A 19554-nucleotide genomic window follows, 5' to 3' on the forward strand; every position below is an offset into this window, starting at 1 on the left:
CTAGATTAAGCACGTGGCGCAATGAGTAGGACTCTGTCTATTCACATGCAAAGGTGATTGCTGTTGATAAAAATGCTTTATCTGCCTTGCAAATGAAGGCAGATAAAACGTTATATATTTTATGGAAAAGAGATGTACGTTTTTGGACGGTGCACCATGGTGCCTTGATGACATCATGACCGAGCAGCGCAGATTACTGTTCAATTTGAGAAGGGAGCTCCTCCCTCACCACTTTCGCCCGTTCTTGTCACGGGCCATAGACCGGTGCTCCGCAGCTTAGGTTAATATAACTCCCTTATTGTCTGGGATGAGGGGAAAACAGTGATAACAAGTTACTACTTCCTCTGTGAAATATATAATGTACCCCTTTTCAAAATACTACCAGTGATTAAGAAGATAGTGGAAATGGGCATATTTTTCCCCCAACTATGAGAAAATATAAAGTTTTAAGAGGTTTAAATTTAAAAGGCAACTGCACTTCCTGATTTGGCCTCGTTTGAGATTTGGTTCATTAAGAAATGCTAGCGACCATGAGTGAACTCAAACGCGAGTTGGTTTCGGGTTCGGTTTGATATGGTATCTCGTGTGTGTTCGCAGGTGGGAAGAGTTAGCCAAATCATTTAGCTTCAGCCAGCTGGTGTGTGACCCTGGCAAAGTTGGTTTGACTTTGGATAGCCTATCTCGGTGGACAGTTATGGACCGTCGATCAATAACACAATGTAAATGGGACAATATTTTCATGTTGCACATCTTTTAGTTGTCTCAAACTCTTTCAATATTTATATACATTTCTAAAATGTATAGCTGATTTTAAAATGCCCACACCAGTAGAAATCCACTTTTTAAAGCCAGAGCTTACCCATTATGTTGCACAACAATTTAAGCCATTAAAGTAATTGTTTTAGTCAAAGTTCAATATATTTGGGCTTGAAGTGACAAATCCAAACTGCCCACTATGTGCAAATCTGTGAATGCAGTGTCTTTCCCTCTGATATGACATACAAATGATTTCAGCACTGGGTTCTATTTGAAAATTACAACCCACCAGTATGGCATTGTTTATTAATCAGAAACAACTGCAAAGTTATTTCTCTTCGCAACTGAGATGAGCCAAAGAGCCTGAGACATGGAGCAAATTAAAATAGGGGGTGCAAACTTATATTTTGCACCTCCCCTTTTTTGACCAGAAAATGATCATAATCCATTGGATAATTTGTCAATTTTCCCTTATTTTTTTTAGACTGTATTAAAAAAAAAATATATATGACCATTTTATAAATGGTATAAAAGCATTTTGAAAACCCGCTGCCCCAGTCTCCCCAAGATGAATGGCTTCACTACTATAATTACATGTCATTTGAGGCGTGCATGATCATAGTTATTGTAGTCTATCATTTCACTTCCACTGTGAGAACCATGAGCACGGGCTGACTTGGCTTTGCTGTACTGCAGCTGAAGCCTTCCAGCAATCTTGCTACCAAAGGTTGCACCGTGTCCATTACAATGTAAAAAAAACGCATATCATATTCCAATAGTTATCCATATTACCAGAGCTTCATCTTACTCTTTCTAAATATTTCTATCCCAAATTCAAGGCCACAATTTATGGAAAATGCCCAAACAGAGATAACAATTGATGGCAAAGTCAAAGATAGGCCAGTGGTTTCCATCTGTGACTTTGGTTCCCCTAAATCAATGCTTATGACAAATTCAGCTCCAGAACCAGCCATACAGCCAAGCTGGCTTTTGAATACCATGTAGTAAAAACAAAAACAGCAACATATAACATTAGCTAGCTAGATAAGGTTTGCAAGATAGCTAGCTAGCTACATAAGGTTAGCATGCTAGCTACTTACACTGTCAGTGCCTCATTTGTTGACGTTTATCAACTCTGTGGAAATTCCCAGACCCAATTTGTGAATAGGTATCAATAGCTTTCGTCATTCTTCGTAGGTGGAACCTAAATATGCATTTCCTTTCTAGGACAGGAAACTATGTCAAAATAGTGGCGGCAACTTCCTTTTGCATGTAGCTGTGCTCAGAAATTATGATTACTTTGGTGGCCAGCTGTGGACAGGCTTAAAAATAAATCCAACCCATGGAAAAAGGTTACAGTACCCTTCAATCCATGACATACCATTTTTTCCTATCATCTCACAAATCTCAGTTTTTGGACGAGACCGACTTTATGACCAAAATTATCTTATTTACACTTTGTAGTCAATTTTGACACTAGAATAAATGTTTCTGACTCATATCACATAGGCCATTTTCAAAACAAGAAGTTGCTTTTTAGGGGTAGTCTTTAACAAAGTACATCTTAAATACTTTCTTATTAAATCATAATGATCACTTCATGTGAGCTACCTGCCCCCATTTTGGAAAAACGTACACTATTTTTTCCCAATATACATTCAATTAAATTTTTGCCAGTCAAAATACAGCAACATAATTATGACCAAAACCATACCCATTATTTGAACTTTTTGCTATAGCTAACTGTGCTGATTGAACAGTTGTTAACAGGTTATGATAATACACAAGGGATATTTTCTATTTTTAATTATGAAAACATTATTTATAAGTAGGATTTTTTTTAAATGCACGTGCTCAGACAGATGACTACCTACAAAAATCTAAGGTGGTTAGATTGGTTAGCACCCTCACATCCAAACCCCTTGCACAACAATGTAATGGCTCATATGCTGAACTAAGAAATAAACTCTAGGGCAGTGTGGCCACCAACCTTTTCTGAGTCAAGATCACCGAGTCAAAATGCAAGCCAAGATCTACCGCTCAGATTTTTTATATTTTTTATTACATGACTTAAAAAACCTAAGCAACATTAACCAATTAAAAACAGTTCTGTAGCAATGAGGTTTGTGCAGTAGGCTATAGGCCTAATATATTACCACTGCATATTGGCTATGCTTAAATTGCCCTGCCAATGTTGTTCTTCTCAGACCATTTAGAAATAATATTTTTTCAAACATGTTGGTATATGATCGCACTGGTAATAGATCATTTGTTGTATTACTTGTGAGGCACAGCTTATTTTTCTTTATTGAATTTTTTACTGGACTGATGGACTGCATCTGATGGTCAGTCTGAGGGAAAAAGAGGGCGCAGTGGTGATGCTGCCTCTCACCCAACTAACCATCTCCCCGCTTAGAAAAGGGGACAGTCTTCCAGCTGATGGCAAAACTCAAGTCGCACTGCATTATTTCTGCCTCATGCTCCAATTAATGTTGTTACTCCAATGACCAGAGAAAGTGAAATATTCCTTGATATTAAAAAAGACAAGCCGCTAATAATAACAACGCAAGCTTATTGGATCCCTTTGCTACTCATTCATTGCAGCTGCAGTGCTGGGTGTAGCTTGAGTGGAAGTAGGGAGAATGTGCATTTTATGGCTTCTAAAAGTGTTGATCATCGTGTTGACAGTGCTGAATAACACCTTAAACATGAACTTACTCATAAAAACTGCAGCTCTTTGCTGTATTCGTTGAGTCTCTCTCTAGGTCATGGTTTTAAACGTATTGAAATCTTACAGTATTGACTTTGCTGTGCATTCGATGCGTCTTTTTACAGTCTATGGCTCGAGGAAACTGTGCAGACACGGTTATCTGAGCCATTTGATTGGCCAGCGTTAGGCTTATAGGTGCACTGTTGATTTGCTCTATGGGCCTGCCGGGTAGGCAGAGTTCTACCTTCAGACACATGAAATGGTTCAAAAGGGGAACAATTTGCCTTCCTGGGTTGCTGAATCAAGTGCACCTACCACCAACAGCGCAAAACAAATAAAAAAATAATGAACGCAAAACTTTATCGTTATTTTTTTTTACAGAAATGCTTGGTGATTGACTAGGAATGCTTGGAGATCGACCAGTCGATGGCGATAGACAGGTTGGTGACCACTGCTCTAGGGCATGTGACTAAATTCATGTAAATTAATTCAATGACTCTAGTGTGTATGCATTATGATAAATCATATGGCGTACTTGGTAATAAGATTAAGACACTTGTGCTGAATTGGGTGCAGTAAACGTTGAATATTTCTGATGTGCAATTTAAGAACTGTGCTAAGCAAGAGCAGTTAAGGAGCATTATGATCGATAACACCTTTTGACCAAACCCTAACAGGCCTAATCCTTTGTAATAATCGAGTGCAGACCCCAAACCTCTTCATCCAAAAGGAACACTTTTTAACTGATCCATCATTAGTCTAAGAAACTCACCAATTAAGGATAAAATGTCAACTTCAGGAAAACAGACCTTACCATTGGGCTGAAACAATTACAATGGTTTGAAAAAAACATTTCATGTTGTAGATACTAAATAATGGGGGAAATCTGAAATCATTTTCAAACATTTGTAAGCATATGCCGAACTCTTCCACTGAGACTAGAATAGAAGTGCAAGTTCCTCTGACTTGTGGTCATGTGCATTAATTGTTTGCTTATCTGTGTTAGTAAATGTAATCCACTGAGCCCTTAAGACGACTTCTGGAACAGATGTTGAGTTGGAAACAATGAGGAGAGAAAATATTTGCAGATATCAGTATTTCTAGAGAGAGCTTTGAGCTGTTGCTTTCCTTCCCCTCCCTTCTAGGGAATTTACTACAACAGTGTGGTAGTGAGAGAGAGGGGAATTCTGGGTGTGGATGGATGGGTGACACGAGACGGTCTTATCCCTATCACCAGTATCCAACGTCCTTCCCCAGTCGGGGCTTTCCTGTCCAGCAGACCTGGCCAGCTCAGAGCAAAGGACCCCTCTCTGGATTAGCCATGGCCTCCACAGCACCCTTCATCACCACCACACAGCCCTCACTTGCCCCCAGAAACCCTGGTTCTCCAGGCTGTTGGAGGTGCTGTCTGCTGGTTGTGGGGGTGCTGTAGATGGAAGCATGGGTGGAGTAAGGGAGTAAGTCAGAACAGCGAGCAGGGGTGGTGGTGAGGGGAGTGGTGTTGTGTCTCAGTTGGTCTCGTAGGAGGAGAGCAGCGCAGCATCCACTGGCTCCATGCAGGAGGGGCAGGTGAAGGAACGCATCAGCCAGTCATCTATACAGTCCATGTGGTAGATGTGCATGCATGGCAGGAACCGGATGGGATCCCCATACACAAAGTCCGTCATGCAAATCACACACCTGCACAGATGGGGAGACAGAATGTGTATCATGTGGGATTGAGAAATAAATTGTATCTTATGGAGTATTTGTATTTATTTAGTACAAATGGACATTCTGCACCAGTAAGTGATATGAATGTGCATACATAGATTGCACAGATGCCAATTGTCATTCAGCACGAGGCACATTCATCCAACATGATAACACTTTTGTCTTTGGGTGGGTGTTAAGAGGCGCGGTTTGGCGGGTCATTTTTCAGGGGACGCATGACTCGACCTTCGCCTCTCCCGAGCCCGTTGGGGAGTTGCAGCGATGAGACAAGATCGTAATTGGATCGCAACTGGATATCACGAAATTGTGGAGAAAAGGGGGGGGGGCAAAAAATATAAAGTGTCTTAATTCTTGGAGATGTGTTGTTGTGTTTGAGTGCTGGTGCCGGTGGTACTCACTCTCTAATTTTCTTTTCGGAGCCGTCCCTGCCAGCATCGTACACTCCCTTGGGGAGGTGGTGGATGAGGCCAATGCGCTGGGCAATGCGGACCTGCTCTTCCTCAGTCAGCTGGCTGGCCATGCGGGCCTGACTGGGCGTGGGGTGGTACACTGGCAGCTCCTGCTGCATGGCCACAAAGACACACAGAAACATGCACTTAGAAACAGAGACAACTCAGACTTCATACATAACTTGTGGAATAGACGGTGTTTTCCAACCACAACATCCAAGTAATATGTAGGAGGCATTAGAGCTTACGTGGTGAACGACAAAACAGTTGTGTGTAAATTCCTAGACGTAGGCCTGAGAATAGACCTGGGTAATTACTGAAAACCCAGACATTAAAAAAACAAAAAACAAAAAAAACAATCAATGGGTTTACTGGAACAGCAGCAGCTTGTTTATTGGAAATATAAATTACAATGCCATTACACTGTTTTGCATTCAAACAACCAAGTTAAAAGTGATATGAATGAAGTCAGAGTATCACTGTAATATAACTAGAACAAGTATATCAGAGGAGGTTTGAAACGACAGATCCAGTAGGTGGCAATCTTTCCCAAGTCAGAGCAATTTCACAAAAAGGGAACATGGGTGTTTTCAGTTCAAATTGCTGTAATTGAGAAAATGCAATAAACAAAGCATTCTATTGAAATCAGTTACCATTGACAGGAGTGATTGGCAGCAGGTAAGCTATTAGAGCATGCAGACTGAATGTCGTAAGCCCATGTGAGGGTTACAATCACTAAAAGCAGAGTATAGCACACTTGCATACATTCCCGCAGTCAAAGATAGTCCCATATCCAACACTGATACAATTTAGATGACAAAATGCAGTCAAATAGCTGGCTGTGTCAGACCAACAAAGCCTGCATGATTCATATAGAAGAGAAAATTCAGAATGCATTTTCATTCTCATTTCTCACCTCTGTTCTGTTCTACCTTTGTGTTGGCGGATGGTTGAGAAACAAAAAGTTTTTTTTACATGGAGTCTAAATTATGTTAGAGGCAACGCTCAACACCACAATCATAATGAGGAGACCTCAAGAGAAAGCCGATGGATAGAAATGTCCAGACATTTTTCACTGGTTGAGCATTATGTGCTGGATATTAAAAAGTTGTCATGTCATGCTCCACTGAGCTACGAGTGTTTACATTTAAATGATCTATTTGATATTGCAGAATATTTTGTAAAAGGGATACTGGATCATTTTGTCAATCAAGCCCTTTTTATGCTTACCAGCAAGCATGCTAGTGTTGCTGTAGACTTCCAGTCATTGTGCTAACGCTAGTTAGCAACAGCTCCAGAAACATCCTTCAACCTTCTTTCAAAACAACATGCAGAGACATAATCATGGTACTCATAATGGTACTCATAAGTTCATCGGGATCTGGGTAAGTAGAAAAAAAGGGCTTAAGGTTCATTACCCTATTTAGATAATCAAATCCTGACAGAAACTTGGTGAACTTTTCCCAAAATCAACCATAACTTCACCAGTTCTCATCCTACATACCATCTAATATTACAAACACAGTGCTTACACTGGTTATGAAATCGCCTTTTCCGCTTAGCCATTAGAAATACGGACTGATCTTTTTATTTGGACACACTGTGTTACAGCAGAACTTTTCATAGAGGCATGGCGAGCATGTCAAAGACCTCAATTTCATGCATTTGCAGATTAACATAGCAAGTATTTTAAACACTTAAATTAAGTAAATTAATCTCTGCAGTCAGACCTAAATGTTCTTCAAAGTGACAATATCTCCTCTGATAATCAGCATAGTTTAGGCCTAATAAGCAAAAAAACAATCCTATTCCCAAAAGTATTGGGAGAGATTATATTCATTTCCAAATACCATTCCATTTAGTTTGTTCCGCTAATTGAACATAAGTGGGGCATTTAAGAATGACGTAATAGGAATCAAGGTTTCTATGGTGTCCATTTGTCAGGAGTTCACGAAAACCCGTCAAAGGTATAGGCCTAGCAAATGTATCATCTGGGAATCTTCTCAATGTGAGTGGCTATAATGTACATGATATGTGGTATGTCTCTGTGGTGTGTCTGCATGAAGAGAGAGAGTACATGGTCTGTAGAATCCTGTGCTTCCCAATCGGTCCTCTCCGGGGTTATTTCTGTCAGTCTGGCTGTGACACGGGAGTTCAGACCAGTTCACGGTCTCAGTCCCAGTCCAGTCAGATGTTTAGCTCACACAACTGCCTGCCACACCTATTTACAGGAAGCTACAAGCAGGTTACAGACTAACTCAAAACCAACACTGAGCCACAAATGATACAAGTGAGGCAATGAAGTAGTGAGGACATGCATAGTACTGTATGTAACCAAAAGATGGGAGGGAGTCTCGACTCTTTGTGGGCTTATAGCAAAACCTGGATGACGAAAATAAATAAGCACCTTACTTTGGCAAAAAATGAGTGCAGGGTGAAAGCTGTACTTAAAACAACAAAACAGGTTCAGCCCTCAGAATGCAACCCTCTTGGAATCTGCTTAAGCCCTTTCATCAGGTGGCCTCAGTGCCGAGACCGCTGAAAATACATGTCAGAACACGCCTGCCATCTCCACTCTGCCTCAGTCACACCGAGATGACATCACAGCAGACCAATGGGCTTCAGGCACAAGTGCTGTCTCATGGAAACCTTCCTCACAGTAGTCATCCGAGCTCACCTCAAATTGGATCACAGTCAGTAAAGAGTCTTTGGGTGTAAAATAAGTGATTTTTCTTTGTACACACATTTACTAAATGTCAGAAACATAACATCAAGTATGCAAATGTGAATGGTTCAACTAAAACTTTGTTTTAATAAACGTAAAGGCAAAAAATGTATGTCTTACATTATTTGCACTGGGCACTGAAGCAAAAGTGAAACATGAGTGATTAAGGTTCCTGTGGGATTTCAGTCACAGTCCCTCATTACCTTATACAGTCAGCATTTAACAAACAAAATGACCAGGACATCAGAATTTTCACAGCCCCAAATTCTCTAGTCCCTCTCTACTTGTGTGTGACAAAAACAGGCAGACCGAATAAAAAAAACAAAAAAAGTGTCAGAATATCTTTTTCAGAAGACTAGGGAAAGGCAGTGGAAGTTGTGTGATTTGCTGGGGGTGTTGCGGTGGACCCAGGGGAAACAGTGCAGCGGTCAGCTGTCTCTTTGTCCTGGGGCATCCCTGTTATCCAGTTTCACTCGAAAAGTCACTAGAATGGACACCCTTCAATTACCTAATCAGAAAGCTTGCCAGTGTTATCCGATTTAGTGCCTCAAAACTAAAATGAGACCGAGTGATCATGGCACTTGGCGATATTAAAAACCAGGGCAGTAATCAAATTGTTACGGCGTCTCAAGATGGACAAACAGTAAAACAAATATCAAATTTTTCAATTGAAGGTCTTTTAAGAGGGTAAGTGAGAAGTTCGCCATGCCTCATATGGGCCAGATTTCTGTATTTCTTTCAAGTTACATCTTGAAAACTTGATTACTGACATGCAAAACATTTAGGGACTATATCAACAATGGACTAATGAAACAAATACCAAAATATAATTTTTGGGTGGCGTTTTCCTTTAAGGGTAATGGGTGAGCTGAAGATAAGTGTTAGCATGAGGAAAAGGGGAACAGCAGATAGACAGACAGGGCGCTCATAGAGGGAGAAAGAAAGAAAGAGCTGAGCCACAGAGCAGCTCTATGTGCACTGCCAAGCCCCGGGCAGCCAGGCACTCAGCAGACAATACCGGCTGCCAGCCTTCCCCCACCAACTCACTGGAGATAAAGCGATAGAGAAAGCGAGATAGGAGAAAAACAAAACCAAGCCCTACCATCCTCTCCAACCCCTCAGCTCAGACAAACCGGCATACAGATGCGTTCTCTCAGCCTGCAGTCTGAATTCCAGGCCTGTGCCCATAACATCCACACAGACCAGTAACCACGGGGACCCTGCCACTCCCACAGTGGCTTCCTCCAGGGAACAAACAATGGCAGGCTCTACTGGCTACACCGTTGAGCCTTGTCTGAGAGGCTGGCACTGAAGCACAGCCCGGGAGATGCACAGCAACAGTGACACACACACACGCTTCAGGCTCCACAGATAAAATGTTGGAGCGCAGCCATCCAAGCCTCTTTTGATAAAGAGAAAGCCTGATTACACAGATTGTTCTTCAGACGGTTTTCAAACAGCAATGCCATCAGTGATGAAAATATGCTGCTTTCACAACAAACAAATCTTCAGGAGGTTCCTGAGGAAGAATTTAAAAACACTAAATGTACTCTACACCCCCGTAGCGTATAGGGACACAACGGGACAAAAACATCACTGGATGTTGTGTTACATTTTCTCATAGGAAAACCTGTAACTGTCAGATTAGTCATGTCAAATTACTGGATCACTAGCACTTACAGAAGCTGGGGGTATGAAGGTGGAAATGGTGGGTTCTCGGTAAACAAGCAAGTGTAGATTTAACAGCCAATCAAAGCCTGTCATTACTAAATGTGTAATGTGATAGGCATTTTAACAAAATACTTGTTTTTATTTTTTATAAAACATAAAAAAGGTAATCCATCATCTTCCTCAAACCTTTCTGAGAGGGAGGGTATCTGATTTCATTGGTCCTCAACTCGTGGCTGTGACACTTCATTGTGGATAAATAGAGTTAGCCTGCTCCGGAGCAGGTTAGTTCTGAAGGATTCGTTGCTATAGAAATGTACCTGGCTAAAAGGTGAGCCACCTTTGTGGCACTGGTTATCCTGAGTTGACCAAAGTAACCTCGCTAACTCTTCAAACATGATTGGTAGTATAGGGCTCTGGGGATCTCTCAAACAGGAACTGTAAACACAATCCACTGGCTGGCCCCATGTTGATCGAGGCTGGCCTTGCTGACAACATCCTGTTTGTGGGCAACTCCACGTTTATGGAATTTTGCTGAGACTCCGATTTTTCACTTTAAAATGTATGCCAAACAAAAAATATTGATTTCAAAGCTTACCCAACCACACAACTCTATGACTACTTTGAAAAATGTACACAGTAAAAAAAAAACATCACAGTTAAATATATTGTTTATGCCACAATGACTCTCATATTTTTGAGGGAACATATCCCACATTGTGTTCATACTTGGAGAACGATAAGAACATTTTGCCTATACAGTATCATTTGAGGGTTGTTTCTCTTGAAGCATGAATCATATCATTTAGTATTTCCACTGGTAGAAAACTATTCCCAGTTACCAGAGCCTGGGATAAACATTTTATCATAAAAATACACAATTGGATACTTTATTGCAAATCAGCAATGTTACAGACAGAACACCCTGTGTAAGACAGTGCGGTACAACACGAAAACGAGTACAGTAACTCTAATATTGTACATCTATGAACACTTGAAAGCATATAGGAAGATTCCTTTTCATCTCCTATCCTCAACCATTTCCATGGAAGCACAGCCAGGTCAGGTGAGGCTAGACAACTGGTTCATTGTGGGAGTGGGAGACCAAGGATCTGCCGGCGAGCCATCTAACAAAATAAATAAAATTTAATTTGTCACATGCGCCGAATACAACAGGTGTAGGTAGACCTTACCGTGAAATGCTTAGTTACAAGCCCTTAACCAACAATGCAGTTCAAGAAATAGAGTTAAGAAAATATTTACTAAATAAACTCAAGTAAAAAAATTCTAATAACGAAGCTACAGGGGGTACCGGTACCGAGTCAATGTGCATCGGTACAGGCCAGTCGAGGTAATTTGTACATGTAGGTAGGGGTAAAGTGACTGCATATACAACAAACAGCAGCAGTGTAAAAACAAAGGGGGGGGGGGGGTCAATGTAAATAGTCCGGGTGGCCATTTGATTAATTGTTCAGCAGTCTTATGGCTTGTGGGTTAAGGAGCCTTTTGGTCCTAGACTTAGCGCTCCGGTACAGCGTGCCGTGCAGTAGCAGAGAAAACAGTCTATGACTATGACAATTTTTTGGGCCTTCCTCTGACACCGCCTAGTATATAGGTCCTGGACATCGCGCATCAGCTGTTATTGACAAATAGACACCCCCCTCGTCTTATATTATACGTGTCGTCGTTCAGCCACGACGAAACATAAAATATTACAGTTTTTAAATGTCCCGTTGGTAGGATAGTCTTAATCGTAGATCGTGCAATCATTGGAAAATAAACTTGACGTAGTACGGATGGTAGTGGAGGTTTACTCACTCGCCTACCAATTCTCACAAGGCACCCCGACCTCCGCCCCCTTTTTCTCTGTCTTTTCCTCAAGCAAATGACGGGAATATGGGCCTGGTCTCGAGAAAGCAGTATATCCTGCGCGTCGGACTCGTTAAAGAAAAATCTTTGTCCAGTTCCAGTTCGAGGCGAGTAGTCGCTGTTCTGATGTCCAGAAGCTCTTTTCGGTCAAAAGAGATGGTAGCAGCAACATTATGGACAAAATAAGTTACAAACAATGCCCCAAAAAATTATAATAATAAATACAATTTTAGCACAGTTGGTTAGGAGCCCGTAAAACAGCAGCCATCCCCTCCGGCGCCACAACAGAGCAGCGCCACACAAAAACACATCTGGGGAATTCTCTGGTAAGGGATTATGACCTTGGGTATGCATTTTAAATCATGAATTGTACATTTTCCTTTCACCCTTGTTACATTTGTGTGAAGGTGAGCACCTTAGACATTGTGAAGTCTGCATCTATCCCGCTCAAAGCTTTGTTTTCGCTATTTTCATTCCTTTCTATTCCCTCTCCCCTAACTCTCACACCTTTCTCTCCCTCCTGCAGCAGGTCTGACAGCTCATTAGACGGCCCCTCCAGAGCAAACTTCCTCTTCACAGTCCGAACTGAGCTCGCCGGCTCAAAGCAAACGCTGACAAGACTTCCAATCACCAGAGAAGTGTCTGTGATACATGTTCTCTCCTCCTTTTGCCTCTACTGCTTTTTCCTCCGTTCCCTCCAGGCCTCATGACACCTTTGAGGGGAGATTTAGTGTTAGTTCTCAGTCCAGGGCAGCACACGTTGCTGGTGAGTCTTAGATCATTCTCTTGCCTCCAGCCTTGGCATACAAAGGCAGAGACAGGCAGGCCGCCTTATAATGTCTGCAAGATGTTCGAGCCAATGAGGTCTGACCATAAAACACTGACAACAGGATAATGGCCTTTGTGCTAGACTGAATATGATTAATAAAACAGGGCCTCTGCTCTGTCATTGGGTGAGGGAAAAAGCCCCACGGATTAGTCATGCCAGGGAGCCTGATGACTGTAGCTACAGTGATGGGACCTGCTTTTCACTCTGGCCCAATCCTATCACCCTCTCCACTGGCCGAGTCAGACAGCGATGAGTCAGCACACTCGCCAGCTGCTTTCCAAATTACCACTCACTTTGCACAACCCTCCCTCCCTCCCACAACAGACCGCAGAGTAACATAGCACATAGCAGGGGAGCCTTCCTCCTCAGCGCACGATGAAGTAGAGGGTGATTACAGAACCACAATTCCTCAATAAACATTTAATTTGAGCTAGTATTCAAGGTGGATGTGTCAGTCTTGTTTATAACAGTATTATTTACCACGAAGAAAATACAACTGTTTTTGGTGTTAACAGCCTCACTGCTGGGCATTTGGTATGGTATGGTATTTATTCCCTAAATAAATAATTTCTGCATGAAATTTGAGGGAAAAAAGTTGTAAAGGCTCATGATGATGATTATAGATATTTGCATTTGTAACTTAGAGAAATTGTGCAGTAGTTTAATGAAAATAGCCAAGAGACGTGCAGCTCCAAGGCTGTCCTAACATACCAAGCATGGACAGGTCTCTGTTGAAGAGAAGAAAACACGATCGAAAATGCTTAAAATCAAATCTCATTGATCACATACACATGGTCAGCAGATGGTATTGCGAGTGAAACGAAATGCTTGTGCTTCTAGTTCCGACAGTGCAGCAATATCTAACAAGTAATATCTAACAATTCCAGAACAAATACACACAAATCTAAGTAAAGGAATAAGAATATAAATATATGGATGAGCAATGACAGAGCGGCATAGGCTAAGATGCAATAGATAGTATAGAATACAGTATATACATATGAGATGAGTAATGCAAGATATGTAAATATTATTAAAGTGGCCAATGATTTCAAGTCTGTATGTAGGCAGCAGCCTCTTTGTGCTAGTGATGTCTGTAACAGTCTGATGGCCTTTAGATAGAAGCTGTTTTTCATTCTCTCGGTCCCAGATTTGATGCACCTGCACTGACCTCGCCTTCTAGATGATAGTGGGGTGAACAGGCAGTGGCTTGGGTGGTTGTTGTTCTTGATTATCTTTCTGGCCTTCCTGTGACATCGGGTGTTGTTGTGTAGGTGTCCTGGAGGGTAGGTAGTTCCCCAGGGTGATGCGTTTTGCAGACCGCACCACCCTCTGGAGAGCCCTGCGGTTATGGGCGGTGCAGTTGCTGTACCAGACGGTGATACAGCCCGACAGGATGCTCTCAATTGTGCATCTGTAAAAGTTTGTGAATGTTTTTGGTGACAAGCCAAATTTCCTTTGTTTTGTTGACGTTGAGTGAGAGGTTACTTTCCTGACACCACAGTCCGAGTGCCCTCACCTCCTCCCTGTAGACGGTCTCGTCGTTGTTGGTAATCAAGCCTACTACTGTTGTGTCGTCTGCAAACTTGACGATTGAGTTGGAGGCGTGCTTGGCCACACAGTCATGGGTGAACAGGGAGTACAGGAGGGGGCTGAGCACACACCCTTGTGGGGCCCCAGTGTTGAGGATCAGCGAAGTGGAGGTGTTGTTTCCTACCATCCCCACCTGGGGTTGGTCCGTCAGGAAGTCCAGGACCCAATTGGACAGGGCGGGGTTGAGATCCAGGGCCTCAAGCTTAATGATGAGCTTGGAGGGAACTATGGTGTTGAATGCTGAGCTATAGTCAATGAACAGCATTCTTATATTAGGTATTATTTTTTAATTAAATTTATTTAACCTTTATTTAACTAGGCAAGTCAGTTAAGAACAAATTCTTATTTACAACGACGGCCTAGGAACAGTGGGTTAACTGCCTTGTTCTGGGGCAGAACGACAGATTTTTACCTTGTCAGCTCAGGGACTCGATCTAGCAACTTTTCGGTTACTGGCCCAACGCTCTAACCACTAGGCTACCTGCCGTATTCCTCTTGTCCAGATGGGATATGGCAGTGCGCAGTGTGATGACGATTGCATCGTCTGTGAACCTATTGGGGCTGTAAGCAAATTGAAGTGGGTCTAGGGTAACAGGTAAGGTGGAGGTGATATGATCCTTGACTAGTCTCTCAAAGCACTTCATGATGACAGAAGTGAATGCTACGGGGCGTTAGTCATTTAGTTCAGTTACCTTTGCATTCTTGGGTACAGGAACAATGGTGGCCATCTTGAAGCATGTGGGGACAGCAGACTGGGATAGGGAGAGATTGAATATGTCCGGCGAGCACCCAAGGCAAGCATCTAGATTGGAAATGATGCATACTCTAAAGAAGGTCTCTGGCCATCCTTTGTTCAAGCCGTGGTTCAAATAGGGCTGGATGATATATAGAAAATATTCAAATGTATGTTTTTGCGCGATATTACAAAAACCTGTATAGCAAGAATCTATTTATTTTTGTATGTTTTTATGAGCATTTATGTCCGCTTGTTCTTATGTCGTCTCATCTGCTTTGCTCCTTCTGTGCTGTGTGCACCTTCCCATTTACACCAGAGATCAGTATATAATAACGAGATGCTCATGTCTACGCCCTAACAATGGGGGTTGTTGTCCCAACGGCGGGAAGGCAGGCAACAAGCTTAGGTCCAAAAAAAGGTCTAAAACAAGCTTAGGTCCACTGAAATACATTGGGGTTATTTTGGACAGATTTTGGCGAGAGTGAAACCTCTCGCTTCGCCTATTCCTCTCTGGCTATGTGCACCATCCCATTCACACACACCCCTCAAAACCCTCCCTCTGCCACTCACAACAACAAAGATGAGAGATCACTACTTCCTCTCCAACAAGCGGTTTCAACTCGCTATTTGCATTTGAGGTTTGGGCCAACAGAATCGGTCATATAAACACCGAAAGACATTGAGACATTATTTTACTGTAATAGAGATGTTCAAATGAATATTGTTAGAAAGGTTATGTTTCAACTCCTCAAATTGCACGCAGAGCAGACACTACTAAAAGGGGAGTATCAATGAACATTGAATCTCGAAAATGAATGTTCAGTTTGTCTCCGTCGTGGTATTGAGGTACCATGTACCGCTAGCAGAATTTTCGACAAAGACTGTTATACTAGCTCTCTGTTCTTTTATAAATGTACAATAAGCATAAAACACTATAAGGAATAGGCAACTCGTTCTCATTCTGAGAAATAAGGTAGGCCACTTGATTTCATCATCTGAAGAAGTGGACAGGCTAGCATGCTGTTCAAACAGTTGGAGACGGACAGAAGGGTGTGTATAACAATTCAACTGTGTTCTACCTCGTTAGCTAGCAAATAGATCCAAGTTGGCTAAACTTTAAATATAAAGATTAGCTGGCTACTCACTAGCACATAGGTCGTTGCGTGAGAGATTGTTTATGAGATCTGTGTTAATTTTCTATAATATATCTGCTATAAGAAGTTTGTCATTATTAGTGAATGTGCATTATGCATGGTTCTGGTTAAATTTGTAACAAAAAGGCATTTTCATAGAGTGATTATAGCAAAAAAACTGGTAAAACTATTTTTGATGAAATAATTAAATTATTAGTGGGTCTCATAGTGGTGGAAGGCTTATATTTAGCATAGGTATGAATTCACAAACCCTGAATTCATTCAATTATTGCTGACTGTTTGAAATGCAGTGTATTTGACCTTAATTTGTTAACCAAGCTTAATTCGAAAATATTTTTTACATTTTTTGATATTGTGAATCGCCCATAAGTTAAATAAATAATTGAGATATCGCCCAACCCTAGGTTCAAACAAGCTTCTTAATTTGGAAAAATCCAACAAGTGCCTCAGCTATATAACCAGGATATTGCACAACGCTGCCTGCCAATCTGTTACAGGAAAACAGCTCCAGACTGTTGAATTCCAGCCCCTTTTCATTAATTCCTGATCCTGGACCCAAGGGACTCAAGTAAACACAGAAATCATGAGAAAAAGAGAGTGGCTGCTGGTGGTTTCCATCAGAAAAACACAGGATCTGGGGTTTGTGTAAATCTGCATTTCTGTGCTACGTAGTGTAATTTATTTTACTTGTTTACTATTGTATTAGTATAAAGTCTAATCTGGACAGATGCCACTGGTTAAGAGGCTGTATTCCCTGGCTTGTAAGTAGTCTCATGGTTATTGTAGGTCTTTGCATTTTGGTGACATAAAGAAGTAATTTTTTATTAGGTTCTGTACTCCCTTATAACGTTGACATAGGAAGTCAACTTTTGGGCTCAGACACACCAATAGCATTTGCTGACCGAGAGTACTTAGCACCTCAATGTAATGTGCAAACAGTGTGTGCGACGATTTTACATGTATAATCAGGTGAAAAATGTCAGAAGTCAGATGTCTACAGCAGGTTGTCCATAAAACACAGCGTGCTGAAAGATTGGCAGACGAATGCTAGCTCCACATTCGGTGCGATGTGTGTGAGCCGTTAGTTCTACCTGTTGGATGGTAAGTTGTTTGGAATGTCAATTTTTAAAGAACAAAGAGATATTCTAAATGTAGGATTGTGGATTATTGAACAGGGTTGGGAGTAGGTATGCATCATCATGCAATCTGTGTATGATTTGACTTTATATCATCTTTTACCGTATGTGTGTCGTACAGTCTTGTAATAGTCTGGTAAGGCAAGCCATTGCCCGTGTCAGAGAGCTTTACTGGAAGGGTTCAGATAGGGGGGCCTCCAGTTCTCAAGTTCTGTGCATAACCTGTTTATCTTCTCATTTTAGATGGGGCATTAACCTGCTGGCACTCATTCCTTCCCAGCTAAAGTCTAACATAACAGGTCCGAATTACAGAAAAGGAATCAAGATTTGGGTATGGAAAATATTGTCACAAAAAGATGAGGGAGCACCAAGACTGTGCTGTTTTCTCATTGGCATAATAGTTCAATCTGTGTTCTCCAATGTAGGCTGTTGCTATTGCCTGTACCAGGAAGCTTACAGGTTCTGATGATCATTCTACTTTTGATTTCATCTCTCTTAAAATGTGCCAAAAGCAAAGGTGGGAGCTTCTGTAGTTTTTGTTCTAGGTCTATATCTGGTATATTGTTACTCTCCCTTGAGCAACAACAAAATATATACAAAAAAAAGCCTGCCTTTGTCTTGTCTCTCCCTCAACACTTAAACTGCATTCCAGCAGTATGAGCAGCTCCGGTCTCTTTTTGCTGTAGTGTATGAATACTATCCTGTTTTCATAAAATTCATTACTAGATAACTTTGCATTGCATGAGCACCTTTGGGTCAGTACTATGAGATCACGATGACGCTCTCTAATGGAGGACGACATGATGGTCTGATAAAAATAAAGGCTGCAGCAACAGTCAATTTATGACACTCTATCCCTGTAGAAATATAACAAGAACGATGACACTGCAATAGGACAGCTAGTTGATGGCTTTGTGCAGCATTGATAAACAATGTAAAGCTGTATATACCTGCCATATCTCCCAAAGTCAGCTGATTATGACTGTTTGTTTACATGAACATCTGAAAAACATAACTGGCTGGCAAGCTATAGCATGCTATTTGTATTTACTTCGGTAGCCAGCTGCAAGCGCCACGTTCCTTTGCATGTCGAACCTTGAAAAAATAGCTGCCCTAGCTAGCAAGCAAGCAAACCAGTACTGTAGCTAACGTTACATTATTAACTAACGTCGCTGGCTAATTCGGGTGACCTACCTGGTATGGTGGCGGTGGTTCCTGGTCTGTATCTGCCCCGTCACCATAACTAGCTCTATCCGATTGTGATTCTTGAAGCAAGGAAATGTCATCCGAGGTTGGAGATTTTAGACAATTTCCCATCTCCTCTTCAAACTCCTTATGTATTTGTCACTTTGCAACGTCTAGAGGCCACTTTCCCTAACCTTTCAGTAAAAATAAGCACCGTATGCACTATAATCTTATTGACATTAACACATTGCAAATCATCTAACAAGCCACGAGAACTGTTCTACACAAACAAAACATGCGCACACAAAGAGCCAGGCTAGCTGATTGATACCCTGGCGCGGACGACCATCTAAATATGATTAAGATTGTTTATTTTACGCCTGCTAAGTTAGGCTATTCATTAGCTAGAACTCTCACAACGCCTATGCTCAAGTTCAACAAACTTAATCATTCATGTTCTACAAACAAAATTTCCTTATTAGATTTGAAGACCCTCTGAAAGGGGCTTTCCAGCCCATAGAACATGAAACACCGCCCCTTGATGCATGGACCAATCAACTGCGATCTATATTAAGCAAGCTACTCCACCATCCCACCAATCAGATGGTTGTTAAAATAATATTGCTGTGTGTTAAAATTGTGTTGAATTACAATTTGACAAGTATGTAGCTAAGTACAGATAGTTGTTTGATGGCAGTTTTCTTCAGCATAACTGCGTCTGCAATGTAACAGTATCAAGGAACGAAAAAAACAGGCAGACAGGAACCATCCACGACATGTGCTGTATAAGCCACATTCAACTGAACTGCGTAGTAGTGGTAGTAGTAGTAGTAGTAGTAGTAGTAATAGTGGTAGTGGCTGCCTAGTATGGCAGTTTTGACTTGACACCATTACATGAAAGACAAAATTATGGACTATCACAAACAATAGTACATTTGAAATCCAGACAACAGCTTGGTGTTCGGAGTGCACTTCATCCAGTTATCCAAAAGCAAATGGGATCGTACAAGAGTAAAAAAACTAACCAGACC

General features: G+C 41.5%; 1 protein-coding gene across 1 annotated transcript; it reads right to left on the reverse strand.

Annotated features, from left to right (window-relative positions):
• Window positions 1-2796: 2796 nt before the first annotated feature.
• Window positions 2797-19066, reverse strand: LOC139578457 (RING finger protein 11-like). The gene is made up of 3 exons (XM_071406063.1): window positions 18533-19066; window positions 5578-5741; window positions 2797-5146 (listed from the first exon to the last, which is right to left on the reverse strand). Exons 1-3 carry the CDS (start codon window positions 18653-18655, stop codon window positions 4975-4977), a joined length of 459 nt encoding a protein of 152 aa, XP_071262164.1. The 5' UTR covers window positions 18656-19066; the 3' UTR covers window positions 2797-4974.
• Between the last annotated feature and the right edge of the window lie 488 nt (window positions 19067-19554).

This window comes from Salvelinus alpinus, chromosome 6 (assembly GCF_045679555.1).
Source record: "Salvelinus alpinus chromosome 6, SLU_Salpinus.1, whole genome shotgun sequence".
Taxonomy (NCBI): Eukaryota; Metazoa; Chordata; class Actinopteri; order Salmoniformes; family Salmonidae; genus Salvelinus; species Salvelinus alpinus.

Coding starts and splice junctions, on each gene's coding strand:
- LOC139578457 (XM_071406063.1), bottom strand. CDS start 18,655: ATGGGAAATTGTCTAAAATCTCCAACCTCGGATGACATTTCCTTGCTT. Junction 5,742..18,532: donor AACCACCGCCACCATACCAG/GTAGGTCACCCG, acceptor GTGGCCATGCAG/CAGGAGCTGCCAGTGTACCA. Junction 5,147..5,577: donor TCCGAAAAGAAAATTAGAGA/GTGAGTACCACC, acceptor CCATCTGTGCAG/GTGTGTGATTTGCATGACGG.